This window comes from Sceloporus occidentalis, unplaced genomic scaffold (assembly GCF_023333645.1).
Source record: "Sceloporus occidentalis isolate IW3139 unplaced genomic scaffold, rSceOcc1.0.p SCAF_105, whole genome shotgun sequence".
NCBI lineage: Eukaryota > Metazoa > Chordata > Lepidosauria > Squamata > Phrynosomatidae > Sceloporus > Sceloporus occidentalis.
In genome coordinates, this window is record NW_028317085.1 from 2,572,808 (window position 1) to 2,590,444 (window position 17,637).

The window sequence follows — 17,637 nt, forward strand, 5'->3', positions numbered from 1 at the left end:
AATTTTGTATGTATTAGGGCTGCAACTAACGATTATTTTCATAATCGATTAGTTGGCCGATTATTTTTTCGATTAATCGGATAAAAAAATGAATGTAAATTTTTCATTTTTTTTAAAATAATTTAATAAACAAACAGGATGTTAAAAACAAACAGCAGAATAAAAAACTTTGATAAAAATGCATTTTTTTGTTTTTATTTCCCAACCTGCCCCCCCCGGTTATGCACATTTGAACCCAGGCTTGCCACACTGCCTCCCAGATATGCCACTCCACCCTCCTACATATGCCTTAATAACCCCTGATATGCCACTTTGTCCTCCCCTGATATGCCACTGTGCTCTCTGATATGCCACACTGCCCTCCCCACATATGCCTTATATACCCTATATGCCACTGTGCAACCTGATATGCCTTATACCCCCAGATATGTCACTCCATCCTCCCCAGGTATGCCGTATACCCCCCAGATATCCCATAGTGCCCTTATGGATAAACAGGCTCGTTCGCAGCACAATACTTTTATAAATAAATACAGGATTAATCTTCACTGCCCCCAGGATTTAGATTCCCCTTAGTTGCCCCCCCTTTACCTCTAACTGCACCTTAACTTAACTTTATTAAATTAACCCTCAGTCCTCAGCATTAAATTAACCCTAAACACCCCATCAACCACAACTGTCCCTAAATTAACCCTAAACACCCCATCAACCACAACTGCACTAAATTAACCCTAAACACCCCATTAACCACAACTGCCCCTAAATAAACCCTAAACACCCCATCAACCACAACTGCCCCTAAATTAACCCTAAACACCCCATCAACCACAAATGCTCCTAAATTAACCCTAAACACCCCATCAACCATAACTGCCCCTAAATTAACCCTAAACACCCCATTAAACATAACTGCCCCTAAATTAAGCCTAAACACCCCATTAACCATAGCTGCCCCTAAATGAACCTTGAACACCCCATTAACCATAGCTGCCCCTAAATTAACCCTGAACACCCCATTAATCATAACTGCCCCTAAATTAACCCCCACATCCCCTAACTTTAAGTAGCCCAAATATTAATTTTTTACTTACAGTTAGATGAGTGTCACAGCCATGTGGATGCTATAAGGGGCAGGGCCAATCTGCCCCTGACTGCAGGGAGGGACTGGAAGAATGAAATGTGTGGGCCAATCGATACTAGGGGGTCTTACTAATGTAAGAGTTAAACATTTCTTATACCTTGATAATGTCCTTCAGTTTTTCATATGGAGAGTAAAAATAATGCTTAATTCCTCAATCCAGACTCATGGCCCCCTATCATAGCACAGAATAGTGATATATATTCCATAATACTCATCAAGTGGAAATATTTAGAACATGCCACACAATAAAACAATTATAATTTGGTCAAGCAATAAGATAACTTTTCTGGTACCAGACATGTAGGCAAACAAATCATCAACATGGTAGATTGAAGTAGCTGTTTTGTATAAACTCCTTGTAAAACTCATAAACGCTATTACCGGCATATTAAGTGTAACACACATACACAGGGAGGGAAGAAAGGGGCGGGGCCAATCGGCAGTGACTGCAGGGAGGGACTGGTAAGTAGTAACTGCTCTGCTGGCCTGCTGTGAGTCACACTGAAACGGATTATAAAACGAGGGCTATTTTTCAGAGCATTTGCTCTGAAAAAACCCTCATTTTATAATCGATAAAAATCGATTCAACTAATCGATAATGAAATTCGTTGGCAACGATTTTCATTATCGATTATTATCGATTTTATCGATTAGTTGATGCAGCCCTAATATATATATATATACCTATTTAGATTTATAATTGCTTTTCACATTGCAGATCAAAGTTTTGATATCCCTGATAGAACGTTTCATTCCATGAATACAACATGGCGTTTGTCTTCTTATGAGTCAATGACTGATGTTAAAGAGCTGATTCCTGAATTTTTCTACTTACCAGAGTTTTTGGTAAACAGAGAAGGTGCGTAAGCTATAACAGTACAGCTAAGATTCGATTATATATTGACTGCATTTAAATTTTTATTCCATATATGTTTTACAATTTTGTGGGGTGGGTCCCCTAATCTGCCATATTTATTTGTGTTTTCTAAGAATTCCCTCTTATTTATATTTGTCTGAAGAAGTACATAACTATTCAAATTGTATATTCCGCTGTTCAGTTATCAGTGACCTTTCACTATGTTTTTGTGTGTCGGCAATAGCATGCAGCATTTCAAGATTATCAGTCTGTGGTGTTTTATCTATTTTAAAACCAACTGGTTTGAAATTAAAAGGCCTCCTTACCTGTACTAATTAAGTACATCTGTCCATCTGTTTTTCCATGGTTGGCCCCACTTTGAAGATAGGCTGTCACTCTGTTTCTATCTGTACACTCCTAATTTCAAATCCCTTCAAAATTTTAGCTATCCTGTACCTCATCACAGTAGGTCTCACTTTGAGATGTAACCCATCCTTATTATAGAAATGAACTTCTTCTAAAATTAGACATGTCTGCCTTTCTATACCATCGATGTTTTGTTATTGTACCATTTATGTCTTTGTTATTGGTACCAAGAACACTGGCTTATCCCCAGCACCTCCCCCTCTAGTTTGCATCAATTTAGCGCAGGCACTTGTAGGCTTTATATTGTTGGGAAAAGCTATAACAAGAACAAGTTCATACCATATTTCAGGATTTGATTTTGGTCTTCGTCAAAATGGCGAGCGTGTGAATCATGTGAATCTACCTCCATGGGCACGAAACGATCCACGACTCTTCATCTTGATACATCGCCAGGCGCTTGAGTCAGATCATGTGTCACAAACAATTTGTCACTGGATTGATCTTGTGTTCGGCTATAAACAGAAGGGTCGTTCTGCTATCCAAGCTATCAATGTGTTTCATCCAGCTGTAAGTATAAATTTTATCTAACTTAGATATATGTATTTAACTTTGAATGTGTTTAGTAGCCATTGGCTGGGTCTTCTGATTGCTGATATATCTGTAGTCTGAAACGCTAATGTATAGCAGCCTAGTAATAGAGTGACCCAAAGCATGTTTCGTTTAAAGTAGTTTTGACGTGCTTCTGTGCAACATATATACACCTAAAGGGACTGCATAGAAAGGAAAAAAAAAAGAGCAGATGGGATGCAACAATGGTGGATATGCTGCCTAAAGTGCTTCTTATTCAAGACACTCTATCAAAGCAGCCCATGGCACAGTTGCCCCTCTTGCCAACCCTCACCTGCAAAAGACTGTAATACTGATATGTATCTCACACCCTTTCCATAAAGCTATTGGTGTAACAGACAGAGCATGCAACTAGTGTGAGTGTGGAATCCTTCAAAATGTCTCATCATTAGTGCCTACCATCACTTAATGGAGTCACATGTTAGCTGTGCATGTTTGGGCATCTGAGATGTAACAAAGAAGTGCTACTGCACTTTCACATCAAGTGGAATGACTTCTAGCAGCCAGGGTAGAAGTTAAGTGAGAGTGTGCATGGGATATTCATATGGCCATCCTAACTATGAGACAACCAAGTACCAAAGTTTTGAGTTTCTTACAGCAGGAAAAATTTACCGACTAGATGGGTTCTTGCTGTCTGATTTTATGTTTCAATGTAAGGTTACAGTGTTTGCAAGATATTGAGGGGGGGGGGTGACAAGGGAAGGAAGGACAACTGTACCAGTGCTGCTTTGATTTGAAGAATATGGGCAGTGTTCCCTCTAATTTTTAGTATTTGGTGTAAGCAGAAACCTTATGTTGTGCAAAAGACAACTGTTTTAAAAGTATGTGCGCACTGAATGCTTGTGAAAATGTAAACCTGAAATTGTTTCAAGTTAATTTTGGCTGTATTGCTGTGTTTTAATATTATACAAATATAAATGCACTCTATGAAGTTGCGTATTTAAGATTTTTTTATCCTATATTTTTAATTATGAGCTGCTTTGTTCAGTTTGTTCCATTAAATAAAATATCAAGGAAGGTCCTCCCCAATGTCCATCAACTTGTGTATATATTTATGTGTAAGGGGTTAGAATATGTGTGTGTGTGTGTGTGTGTAAGTTTATGGTGTTAGAGTGTCTGTGTGTGTATGTATGTATGTATGTATGTACAGTATCTCACAAAAGTGAGTACACCCCTCACATTTTTGTAAATATTTTATTATATCTTTTCATGTGACAACACTGAAGAAAAGACACTCTGCTACAATGTAAAGTAGTTGGTGTACAGCCTGTATAACAGTGTAAATTAGTCACCTCAAAATAACTCAACACACAGCCATTAATGTCTAAACCTTGGCAACAAAAGTGAGTACACCCCTAATTGGAACTGTCCAAATTGGGCCCAAAGTTTCCATATTTTGTGTGGCCACCATTGTTTTGTGCCTTTACCCTCTTGGGCATGAAGATCACCAGAGCTTCACAGGTTGCCACTGGAGTCTGCTTCCACTCATCCATGACGACATCACGGAGCTGGTGGATGTTAGAGCCCTTGCGCTCCCCCACCTTCTGTTTGAGGATGCCCCACAGATGCTCAATATGGTTTAGGTCTGGAGACATGCCTGGCCAGTCCATCACCTGTACCTCAGCTTCTTTAGCAAGGCAGTGGTTCTCTTGGATGTGTGTTTGGGATCGTAATCATGTTCGAATACTGCCCTGTGGCCCAGTCTCCAAAGGGAGGGGATCATGCTCTGCTTTAGTATGTCACAGTACATGTTGGCATTCATGGTTCCCTCAATGAACTGTAGCTCCCCAGTGCCGGCAACACTCAGACCAAACCATGACAGGCCCAGACCATGCAGGCCCAGACCATGACACTCCCACCACTATGCTTGACTGTAGGCAAGACACACTTGTCTTTGTACTCCTCACCTGGTTGCCACCACACACGCTTGACACCATCCGAACCAAATAAGTTTATCTTGGTCTCATTGGACCACAGGACATGGTTCCAGTAATCCATGTCTGCTTGTCTTCAGCAAACTGTTTGCGGGCTTTCTCGTGTATCATCTTTAGAAGAGGCTTCCTTCTGGGACGACATGCAGACCAATTTGATTCAGTGTACGGCGTATGGCCTGAGCACTGACAGGCTGACCCCCCACCCCTTCAACCTCTGCAGCAATGCTGGCAGCACTCATACGTCTATTTCCCCAAAACAACCTCTGGATATGACGCTGAGCACGTGCACTCAACTTCTTTGGTCGACTATGGCGAGGCCTGTTCTGAGGCCTGTGAAACTGCTGTATGATCTTGCCCACCGTGCTGCAGCTCAATTTCAGAGTCTTGGCAATCTTCTTATAGCCTAGGCCATCTTTATGTAGAGCAACAATTCTTTTTCAGATCCTCAGAGAGTTCTTTGCCATGAGGTGCCATGTTGAACTTCCAGTGACCAGTATGAAAGAGTGTGAGAGCGATAACGCCAAATTTAACACACCTGCTCCCCATTCACACCTAAGACCTTGTAACACTAATTGGCTAATTGGGCCCAGTTTGAACATTTCCACTTAGGGCTGTACTCACTTTTGTTGCCATGTTTTAGACATCAGTGGCTGTGTGTTGAGTTATTTTGAGGGGGCAGAAAATTTACAATGTTACACAAGCTGTACACTCACTACTTTGTGTGTCATTTCTTCAGTGTTCTCACATGAAAAGATATAATAAAATATTTACAAAAATGTGAGGGGTGTACTCACTTTTGTGAGATACTGTATACATGCATTTATGTATGTATGTCTGATTACAGGTATGGTGTAAGAGTGTGTGCATGTATGTGTAAGTGTAGAGCTACCCCTGACCATCATCGTACCCATAATTAATTTGAAGCACCCACCACAATTATTTCCATACCCGACCATCATCACCCCATATTGCATCGCAATCATCCCCCTGCATCTTCATTCCCCCTAACATAACTTCTCATCATCCCCATACTGACCCAGCATTATTTTCCCATAATCTCCATAGACACGCAGTGAGAGGAAATAGCGGCAGTAGAATTGGCAACAGCTGCCAGACTTATATTTGGATGGCCGGCCTCAGGGGAAGTGGCCTACTGGGAAATTTGTCGGTGTCTCGTAGGTCAGCCCCATCCAGAGCACAAACAAAATTTACATGCGCACAAAAGGTTCAGCTTTTTGCACACATACATTTCCTTTGTTCACTGGTTGCAAAACGTATGTGCACATGCGCACACCTTAGAGGTAATATTGAACATGGGCCGCTGTGTATTTTAAGTTGTAGTTAATGAAATGGTCAGTGGGCTCATCTGAAATAAAATGCCCATTTTTAGACAGCTGTTACTTCATGACTGGAGGGCTTGACTGGATTGAGGCCTTTCTATGTAGCTTATTTTCATTAATGCCAGTTTATATTTTACAGGAATTTGCTAATGTTTTTAGCTCACCACTTAACTGAAAAAATGAATATTGCCAGCTTATATTTGCCTGTGTTTCTGTACCTTACATTGTAAATTCTTGTGAGCTGGGTAGTTACGTATCTTTGTCAATATGTACATTCAATCTTGAACAAAGCCTTGAACTAGGAAATAAAATTGGGTTTGCATGTCACTAATGTTATTTTTTTGCTCTTCTTAACAGACATACTTTGGAATGGATGTTTCTGCTGTTGAAGATCCTGTACAGAGGAGAGCCTTGGAGACTATGATAAAAACATATGGGCAAACGCCACGACAGCTGTTCCACTCTGCACACGTCAGCCGACCTGGATCCAGGCTTTTGATGGAAGGGGAGCTTCCTGCTGCAATGGGATTGCTAGTGCAACTTGCGTTCAGAGAAACCAGGGAAAGCGTAAAAGAAATTGTTTATCCTGTATGAGAAAATTGTTTCATATTAGTTATTTTTGTTCTGATTTATAGATGGGGTTTAATATTTAAAACATTTGTTACGGCGTTCAACTTTGTCCAGAAATTAATTGAATATTTCAGTGGTAAGCCATAATTAAGTATTTTTACCCAGTAAGTGTAAGTGCACAAGTCGTACTGGGGAGCCGTAAGACCATGATCTGAGGCTATAATATTATATATTAGTCATTTGACACAATACCTTAGTCCTCTTGCTTCAACTCTATACCATTTTTTTATATATATGTCGTAAATATATCTGTGAATTTTTGTTGTGTATGTATACATACAGGGGCGTACCTAGAGTATTTGGCACCTGGGGCGGATCCTGTATGTGGCACCCCACACACACACACACACACACTTTAAAACTGCATAGCTTCTACCGTTATATACCGGCGCAGACACTGAAGGTGGTACAGCATTACTGTTATCATTATATACTGAGGCAGACATTGACGGTGGTACAGCATAACACTTATCACTATATACTGAGGCAGAAATTGACGGTGGTACAGCATAAAACCTATCACTATATACTGAGGCAGACATTGACGGTTGTACAGCATAACACCTACCACTATATACTGAGGCAGACAATGACGGTGGTACAGCATAACACCTATCACTATATACTGAGGCAAACATTGATGTGGTGTAGGCCTACCACTTCATTAGTAGTAGGGATGCACCGAAACGAATTCTGGACTGAAACCGAAAATGCAGCATTTACCTGGCCGAAACCGAATATGACCCCCCAACACCATAAAATTTTTTTTTACACTTTTATTTAAAGTAAGTAACACACCAAAATAGGACAAAACAATTATATAACAATATTAATATATATATATGATTAACAGCAATCAAATTCCTATCATGCCCAGGCATACCCAGATTCTAGGATGTACTCGCAGACTTGGCATGATAGGAGTATGTATCTACCCCTTCTCACTCCCTTCTCCCTATCTACCCCCTATCCCCCGTCTCACTCCCTTCTCCCTATCTACCCCTCCTAACTATCTACCCTCTCCCAACTATCTACCCTCTCCCTCTTTGAAGTTCACTTACCTTTCAGGAGTCCCGCGGTGGGGGTGCAAGGCCTCTGTCTCCCAGCTCTGCCACTGTATGGAACACATATACCAATCCACACATATACCAATCCACTCTCACTGTCACTCTCACTGAATGCTTTCCTACCTTTCCTCTTTTCTCCATACAGCTCCTTTTCCTCCTCTTCGCTCCTCTTCTTCAGTTCTTCTGTCTTCTTCCGGTGCAGAGGGCACGGACGGCGGTGGGCGCGGCTTCAGTGTTGTGCGCCGGGATCTGATAACAAACCCCGGCGCACAGCAGCTGTTGCCGCACGGATCGCAAGGGAGCGTTATCGGAGGTCTTTAACAGACCTCCGGCTCCCTTCAGTGATTTTAAGCCGGGTTCAAGGGAGATCCTTGCGAGCCTGTTCCTCCAGCGGCGGACATTACTGTCCGTCTCTGGAGGGGTGCCGGGTGCCGGCAAGTTGCACCCCCCTGATGAGCGGCACCCGGTGCGGATCGCCCCCCGCTAGGTACGCTACTGTATACATATACATACATGTAAGCCCCAATAATACAAACACTAAAGTGCCAGTATCAGGGGAGAACAAGACATAGGGCCACAATCCATCCTGGCTTGCGCATTTTTTTTGGGGTATATACATATGTAGTAGCTTCAACTTGTTGTTTTCAATATTGATAGATACCTTTTGGTAGATTTTGTATTTTTATGCACATCAAGTCCACAAATGTGCATGGCATTTGTGACTTAATTTTGGCCCCATAAGCTCTCCATGTCCTGCTCCCAAGCTGAGAAATAGGGGTGCACTAGAGATTATTCTTTTCTAGGATATCAGGCAGCCTAGGACCAGCCCTGGTTGAGTGCATTAAATTTATTCTGTCCTGCAGTATATACTTCTTTTTCCATGGAAATAATTTTATAAAGTCTAAATATCTTTATAGAGTCCTTTGCCATGGATAAGAGGTCTGAAATGGGGAGAGTATGTTGGGTCTCCAAGTGCTCCAGATCCCAGCGTTTGCTTTAGCCAGCCTCATGGAGAAAGATTTGGATCTTTACAGGCATTGCCCACAAGGGCCATCTGTGGCTTATCTTGGAAATTCTGCTTAATGATGATTTACAGTAAAGAGCAAGGTAAGTATATATGCTAAAACTTATGTAACACAAAATGTATTTTGTCTACTGTTCAACCAGATGTCCAACAATGCAGATATTGTTCAATTTTTTCCCCCCTAGGTGTCCGAAGCATGCATAGTACTGATATCCAGTGGTCTGCGATTCTTAGTTGGGGATATTCTGATAACGTTTTAAGACTGAAAAGCAAACAGAGTGAACCACCAGTGAATTTCATTCAGTGCTCTGAATTGCATCAGGTATTTTTAGTTACCATACTTAAAATCTATTCAGAATTCTGCTACGAGTATTATTTCTCATTAAAATATTCCAGCGGGCTTCTCATTAAATTGTGCATTTGTTCCTGAAAAGATTCAACTTAAACTTTTCTCACATGCAAAAAAAGATATATTTTTCCATCATACCTGTCAAATTATTGTTTGAATTTTGTGTACAATAGTTTCAGTTAAGAAGACTGCTCTGTATATAATATAACTCTCCTTTGAACATTAAGTACAAATACTGCACCATACTTAAATTAATTTAGAATACATTACTGTGATTCATTTCAATGGTTCTGACTCATGAAATCTAAAACATATCTATATTATTTTAGATATTTCATAACCTGCATCTGTAAGGAATTATGGTTGAAACATAGTTGCAACAAGAATATGTAGCTCATTAAATTATTTATTATGGCACATAGTCCTTGTACATGTCCAGAGGGACTTTTAGTTTCATTTGAAAGATAACAACGACCTGTCTCACGCACCTCCAACAAAACGTAATATTGTGACTTTAACATACCTTCCAAATGTCTGGGTTTTTAAACACTCCTCTGCTGGGAAAATCATGGACTGCTTGAGAATACACTCTGATCTCCTAATAACAATAAACGGTTCCATAACAGGTCCAAAAATTATGTAAATATAACCTGGGGGGGTGGAGCCAGCACCTAAACAAGATGGCTGCTTGAGATCGCAGCTCCGTTCACCGTCTCGGAACATCTTAACCTGCAACTTACCAACCGTGCTAATGGGGAAATCCAACCGCTCTGGAGGCACCCCTAAACCTTCCAACACGCCCTCGGTGCGGCACTTTTTCCAAGGTTCCCGCGACCATCCAAGATGGCGCCTTCTCCATCAAGCCGAGCTAGTAAATGCTCAGATGATGCCTCGATGGACCAGGATTTCGCCTCCCAAGATCTACATGCTGCGAGCTCCTCGTGGCAGGAGGCGTTGAAACACTTACCGACTAAGGCAGATTTGGTCTCAGTGATTGATGCCGCCCTTGACCAGGCCCTGCACGGCGTGAGAGCAGACCTTGTCTCCATTAAAAAGGATATCCAACATATTGGCGACCGTGTGGCCACGTTGGAAGACGACCAGGTTAAAACTTGTAAAACCATAAACACCCTCTCGAACATGTCACACGAACACTCGGACACCTTCTAAACTATGCAGCGTCCGCTGGAAGATTTGGACAACCGAGGGAGACGCAATAATCTCAGAGTCAGGGGAACACCTGAATCGGTTGCAGTGGCTGACGTTCACACAACACTATAATCTCTTTTCAACAAACTACTACAGCAGCCGAACGACACACCAATACAATTTGAAAGAGCTCATCGAGCGCTACGTCCGAAAGGCAGTCCATCTGCACCGCTGAGGGATGTGGTATGTTGTCTACATGACTACTCAGTTAAGGAGGCTGTTCTGAAGGGTGAGCAAATACATATTTTCCAAGACCTATCCCCGATAACCCTGCAAAAAAGACGTGCTCTCAAGACTGTCACAGCAGCGCTACGGGAAGCAAATATCCCGTATCAATGGAGCTTCCCGTTTGTGCTCATGGCCCGCAAAGACAAGGATATCTTTACACTTCGCCAACACTGCGACTTGGAATCTTTTCTCACTCAACTTGCCTTACCCGGGATTTTAGTTCCGAATTGGGAACTCTCACTACCGTCTCTGAAACCGCTCTCCGACCCAGCCAGATCCTGGTCAGCGTCGACGAACCGCAGAAAGAAGATTCGACATGCAGCTGCCACAGCGGAGAAAGCCAGATGATACTACCTGGCGACGGGTTCTGGCCTCTACCTTTCTCTCGCCCCTTCGGCTCATCGCTATGGGTATACGTATGATTTTTCACCGTGCGCCTCGTTTCTGTTTTGCCACTTGCAGCCTTCGGATCTTCCATTGTGTGTGTTACACACCCTCTGTTTCTGCCCTGGACTCCTGTTTTGCGAGGGTAAGACGATTTGGACTAATTAATCCGGAATATATGGATGTTTGTTTTCTTTTTCTTTTATTTTCCCCTTAATAGTCTTTTAAGCATTTTCATGCATTACTACACATTTTTATTTTCTTTGATTACCGATCTCATATTTAATTTTCGTTTTTTGTGCCACACATACATGCCAAATGACTCCTTCAAAATGCTGTACCCATACTGAGTCTGTTTTACCGATAAGACATTGCTCGCTGGATCCTTTGGGTCCTTGTGCTCTAATCTGCTCTCTCATACACATTATCTTTATTTTTCAACCACGTTCCCCCCCCCATGTGTACATACACATAGAGACACCCTCTCGAACGGCACTAGGCAGGGTTGTCCTTTTCCCCCCCCTTTTATTCCTTTTAGTACTAGAACCCTTTGCCAATGCTGCCCGAGCCCATCCAGATATTATAGGGGTGAGGATAGGGTCTCATTCCCATGCTCTGTCGATGTTTGTGGACGATATACTTTTAACCCTTGCCAACAGTGTCCAATCTATCTCGACGGTCCTGTCGGAGCTTGACAGATTCCAGGTTTTATCTAATTACAAAGTCAACCTTTCAAAATCAGAAATGATGGGCTCTCACCTCTCCCCGCCAATGATCCAGCAAATTCGAGCCAGATACCCTTTAAATGGAAAGATGATTATATTAAATATCTTGGTTTGCTTATTCCCTCTGACCTTTCCAAGTTACACAATTTGAACTTTGACCCCTTACTAAATACCTTGTTGACTGACCTGCGCAAATGGGCTTACCCCCATATCTCATGGTTTGGAAGAATGGTGGTTATAATGATTTAACCACTTACCCCATTTTCTTTACCTATTCCAAACCTTACCCATTGCTCTCCCAAGATCCTTTTTCCGGCGCTGCCTCAGAGCCTTTTTACGCTATATTTGGCGAGGTAAGCCCTCGCTATTATCATTTTCTTATTTGACTAGGCAGAAGCTACAGGGGGAATGGGCCTTCCAAGCCTGGAACATGGTCTATTGGCCCTACTAAACAATGGATATCACTGGAAGATTCCTTCCTAGCATGTCCAATCAATGCAGTGCCTTGGATTCGCGACCCATTGAGTTGCGTCTCTTACTCCACCTTACTTGAAGGTCTTTTGAAAAATTTTGAGGGAGGGCTCACTCTCCAGGGTTCCTAGCCCCCTGCTCCCTCTAGAGGGAAACCCAGACTTTCCTCCGGGCCACTCTCTGGGTAGCTTAACACCCTTTCTACCTCCCAAGGTGAACCCTCTTCGCCTATGTTATGTAGTTAATGGACCTGTGATTAAACCACTGGGGGAGCTGCTACACCCGGGTTCTATTTCTTTTTTACTCCACTTCCTCTACCACCAACTAAAGTCCTGTCCTCTGCGGTCCTGACCCCGGCTAACAGGCCACTCACACAACTGGAGAGGTTCTGTCTCGAACAGAAGGAGCCTCCCCACTTATTGTCCAAATTATACGCACTATTGATAACACCGGAGCCGTTGGCTAAACCGTATTATATTAGCCTTTGGGAGAGGTACTTGAATTGTTCGTTCTCCCCAGATGATTGGACCAAGATTCTTTCTATAACACATAAAAGCACAGTTTCTAGCCGGATGCAGGAAACAACCTTTAAGATACTCACACGTTGGTATAGGGTTCCATTGGATATTCATAGGTTTCACCTACCTGTGGAGATGCTGTATTCACCCAGGCTCCCTGTTACACATTTGGTGGTCATATCCCAGTATCAGGCCCTTCTGGGATGCCGGTGTGTCTGCCATTCGGGAGGTTGCCAACCCGGATTTTACGGCTTCTCCTGAATCCATTCTACTCCACCACACTGATATCCCGCTTACAAGTTATAAACAATCTTTAACTTTCTATTTGATTAATGCGGCCAACTCCATTCTCCCTAGACACTGGAAGTCAGCCACCCCGGAAGGCAGGCACTGCAAGGCAGCTTGGGTTAATCAAGTAGAATTTGTTTACCAGATGGAAGTCATGGTGTGGTCTGCCAGAGGTGGTGGTCACAGAATTGAGCTTAAATGGTTTCATTGGCGTTCGTACGTTGCAAATTTGGAAAAGCATCTCTCATGTGCTCCTTTGTAATGTATTCTCTGCCACTCACTCTCCCTGAATCAAGACTCTGATGAGGGACTCCTTTTACCGACCTACTCGAGTACATCCTCACATGAGTTAATAGAATGACCCATAATATGGGGGCCCACCACTGGACCTTGGGACTGCCATATTCTGTTTTGTTATTTCTTTTCATATTTGTTTTGTTTTCCAAGTACTCATCATCCCTACAGGATTAAACCGACCCCACTCCTATGATGGGTTCCTCCGCGCACTATTAGTACTTGGTCTTGCCTGTTATATGTTCTCTACAGTTTATCTACTCTGTAAGGTGCCGTTTTGTAAACTCCTTTGTACTTTGGGTTAATACGGACTATTTCCATGTCTTATGGGGCTGATTTGGTTCACACAATTTCTCCCCCTATGTTTGTACACGAAGACACTGTACCATATGCATTTGCTGTGTAGTAGATCTGAATTTGTCAATATAACCTATGGAAATTTGGACAACTCAGGACACCTCGCAATTTCCACCTCTTCGCTACAATGTCTGTTTTTGGACTAATGTACTTTTATTGTACTGTATATGCTTGAACCAACGTCAGCGTGTACTGTGTTCCATCGTTCTTTGTTCCCACATATCAGATGTACACTGTTACTTCTGTACATGAGACTCTGTATTGTGTTTATTTTACCAAATGTGCAATAAAAAGAGAATTGAAGAAAAAAAAAATACAACCTCGGATAAACAGTACATGGCATACGCCCCTTTTGCCCCCACAACCACCCTGACCCATCGAGGCATGGACTCCACTATAGCTCTGGAGGTGTGCTGTGGTATCTGGCACCAAGATGTAAGCAGCAAATCCTTTAGGTCCTGTAAGTTGTGAGGTAGGGCCTCCATGGATGCATCCTGGTGCCATGTGTTCTCCAGGTAAGAGACGCATACGCACCCAGCCAAATTAAGTTGTTTTTTTTCTATTTTTCACCACTATTTTATAAAATGTTAGTGCTATTATATATATATATATATATATATATATATATATATATATATTTATATATATATATATATATATATTTATATATATACATATATATATATATACCGTATATTCCGGTGAAAATCTTCGGGGGTCGTCTTGTACGCCGGGTACTAAAACTTACCGAGCCGGAGATTCCCCACGAAGCCACGAATCTCTAGAGGAGGGGCGAGCGGAGAAGCCGCCTCCCCTGGGCCGGTCTTCAGGGCCGCGCCGAGGTAGGTGCAAAATCATGATCTTCCCAACTAGCCCTGATCAGCGGGCGCCCGATGAGCAGGGCTGGTTGGGGAGATCACGACCTCCCTCTAACTAGCCCAACATTAGGGAGCTCGAGGTCTGGCACTTCAGACCTCGGCTTCCGCGCTCCTTAATCACTACGCGCCGGCTATTGATGCCGAGCGCGGGGATGACGTCATGTCCCGGCGCTCTCGACGTCAATTGCCGGCGCGTAGTGATGAGGGAGCAGGAAAGCAGAGGTCTGAAATGACAGTCCTCACTCTCCCACAACTGGATGGAAGATAGAAGATGAGAAAGGTAAGAGATGGGGAGAAAGGGGTGTGAGTGCAGCTGGTGTGTGTGTGTGTGTGTGTATATATATATATATATATATATATATAATATATGTATATGTGTGTGTGTGTAAAGGCAGGGGTGTGTGGTGAAGGCAGTGTATAAATGTGTATGTATGGACAGGCGTATGTTAGTATGTGTGTATATATATATATATATTGTGACAGTGAACCGGGCATGGTGGTGGATAATATATATATTTCTCAGAAAATACTGCAGTGCAATGTATTTGATAACCCCAGGGAGAATGGTTTGTTACCAATGTTGTAGTTATGTTTGGGTCCCTTGGGTGGAGCATTTGGAGAGAAGGGAGGGCCAGTGCTCCACTCCACAGTTTACTTGCAGCAGGTGATAAAGCCAGTCCAGGAGTTCTGGTTCTCTCAGATTGTTACTCACCTGTTACCAATGAGCAACAGGGGGCTGCTACAAAAAGGAGCCCTGTTAGTTATTCAGGTGAGAAACATACAAGCGGTGAGTGAGACTGCATTTTCTCCTAACAAATCTGCTGAACAGTTCCTAAAGCAAAAAGGTCTGTACTAAATGTTTTTGTTGTAGCGGGTAAGCCGTCCAACGATAGTTGTTGTTTGTCAGTAAGTGCTCAGAGAGCAAGGTTTTTCTTTTTGTTTGTTTTATTTATGTTTGTTTAAAGACCTTTTAATAAAAGGACTACAATTTCTAAAAATAATTCAGCCTTATGTGGTATTTCAAACCTTAAGACTGTATGGTTACATGATCCCAGCTCACAATATAAATATATATATATATATATATGTGTGTGTGTAAGGGCAGTGTATGTATGTATATGTCTGTATAACAACCAGCCAATCACCGGTAAGGTACATCGCTTGCCGTGATTGGCTGGTTGTTGTATACTGGGTAGAGGGGTAGTCTTATACGGCGAGTATAGCCCAAACTCTATATTTTACCTGGAAAAGTTGGGGGTCGTCTTATACGCCGGAATATTCAGTATATATATATTTCAAATAAAAATCTAAATTCTTCCAAAAAAATATACATTTGTTTAGGTGAAGGTGAGAAGGGAGGTCATAGAAAATATATTGTGTATCTGGTGAACTGTGCTCCATAAATAGTTTGACCTTTATCTGTTTAGCAGAACCATGTGGTAACCACACTGTGTGTTCTATCCAATTATCTCTTCTTTTTTATTAAAAACCAAGTAAAACCAACTGTTCTATAAAATGTTTCTATTGTTATTAAAGGTCACAAGTTGTGCCTGGGTGCCGGACAGTTGTCAACTCTTCACAGGCAGCAAATGCGGTGTTATCACAGCGTACCTGAATCGGTTTACTAACAGCACGGTATGTGTAAGGAGCATGACCCTATACTAAAACATAATATATACTATAAACACTTTATTTCTCATAGAAACACTGTGCTTTGCTATAGGAAAGGGTAGTGGGTTCAACATTTTAATACAAAAAAGTATAGCTATCTTATAGTATTATACAATAATAACCTAATTATTGTTTGTTCAACATCTATAAATGATTTAGAATTTCCATACACACCCAGAACTTCAGTTAGTATTTTTTTGGCTAGTGAGGATAAAATGTTAGTACAAGACCGCTATTATGATCTATTATGATAATATCAATAATTAATATTCTGTATTTGTATGTACACAGATCTAGACTGTGTTTAGAAAGGATTATTTTTTTTTTAGAAATACTGGTCACCATTTCTAATTATACTTTCAAAAGTCAATCTAAATGCGTACACAGTCTTATAATACTGGCTAACCTTGCTTCATATGGACAGTATTATCCATGTAATGAATGCATAGATAACAATACAATGTAATTTTGGAACAACAATGAACAATAATTACTTAAAAAATATTCTCATTACAATGCAATCTTCATTTATGTGTCCATCTACCCTTTCACTTTAGCCACTGGAAATTGAAGTTGAATCCCAAATACATCTTTATGGTCATTCTGCAGAGATAACCAGTCTGTTTGTTTGCAAACCCTACAGTATACTAATTAGTGTCAGCAAGGATGGAACGTGCATTATATGGGATTTAAACAGGTATGACACAACTGTTCTGGTTGGAAAATCCTAACCATTTATGTTTTATTATGCTTTTTTTTTTATATAATCTCTCTTTAATTTTCCTCTCAAGGCTATGCTATGTGCAAAGTCTGTCTGGTCACAAAAGCCCTGTTACGGCCGTTTCCGCTAGTGAAACAACTGGAGATATTGCTACTGTCTGTGATTCAGGTGCGTGTTAAAAGGCTAATATGTGTGTAGAATTTAATTCAGATATGTTGTATGAGCATTTTTTTAACATGGTGTTAATGGTACCATGATCTGAAAGTAAGCAGGCAATGCAACAAAAGAGATAGGTACATACTTCAGGGCTCGCAGCTGCGACTGGCCCCGGGCCCCTTGTTCGTGTCTCCTCGTCGGAAGGACCCTTTCGAAACTATTTTGAAGTGTATCGGGGTCACGTAACCCAGAGGTGAAACTGGCTGCTCGTGTTTGTGTGAGCATATGTGTGTAATTGAGTGTGTGAGTATACGTGTGTAATTGTGTGTGTGTGAACGTATATGTTAGTGACAGTGGCGTCGCTACAGGGGGGCAATTGCCCCCCCAGGTTAATCCTTGCCCC

The 17,637-nt window shown here is 41.8% G+C and overlaps 1 protein-coding gene across 1 annotated transcript in view; it reads left to right on the forward strand.

Moving 5' to 3' along the window:
- The window catches only part of LOC149283397 (lysosomal-trafficking regulator-like), a 110,617-nt gene that overhangs the window by 84,999 nt on the left and 7,981 nt on the right, over positions 1 to 17,637 (forward strand). The window contains exons 41-48 of the mRNA XM_089497628.1: positions 1,860 to 2,000; positions 2,713 to 2,930; positions 6,622 to 6,852; positions 8,879 to 9,068; positions 9,171 to 9,307; positions 16,223 to 16,321; positions 16,915 to 17,054; positions 17,149 to 17,246. Coding sequence (XP_089353754.1) covers positions 1,860 to 2,000; positions 2,713 to 2,930; positions 6,622 to 6,852; positions 8,879 to 9,068; positions 9,171 to 9,307; positions 16,223 to 16,321; positions 16,915 to 17,054; positions 17,149 to 17,246 — 1,254 coding nt within the window. The remainder of the gene's footprint in view (positions 1 to 1,859; positions 2,001 to 2,712; positions 2,931 to 6,621; positions 6,853 to 8,878; positions 9,069 to 9,170; positions 9,308 to 16,222; positions 16,322 to 16,914; positions 17,055 to 17,148; positions 17,247 to 17,637) is intronic.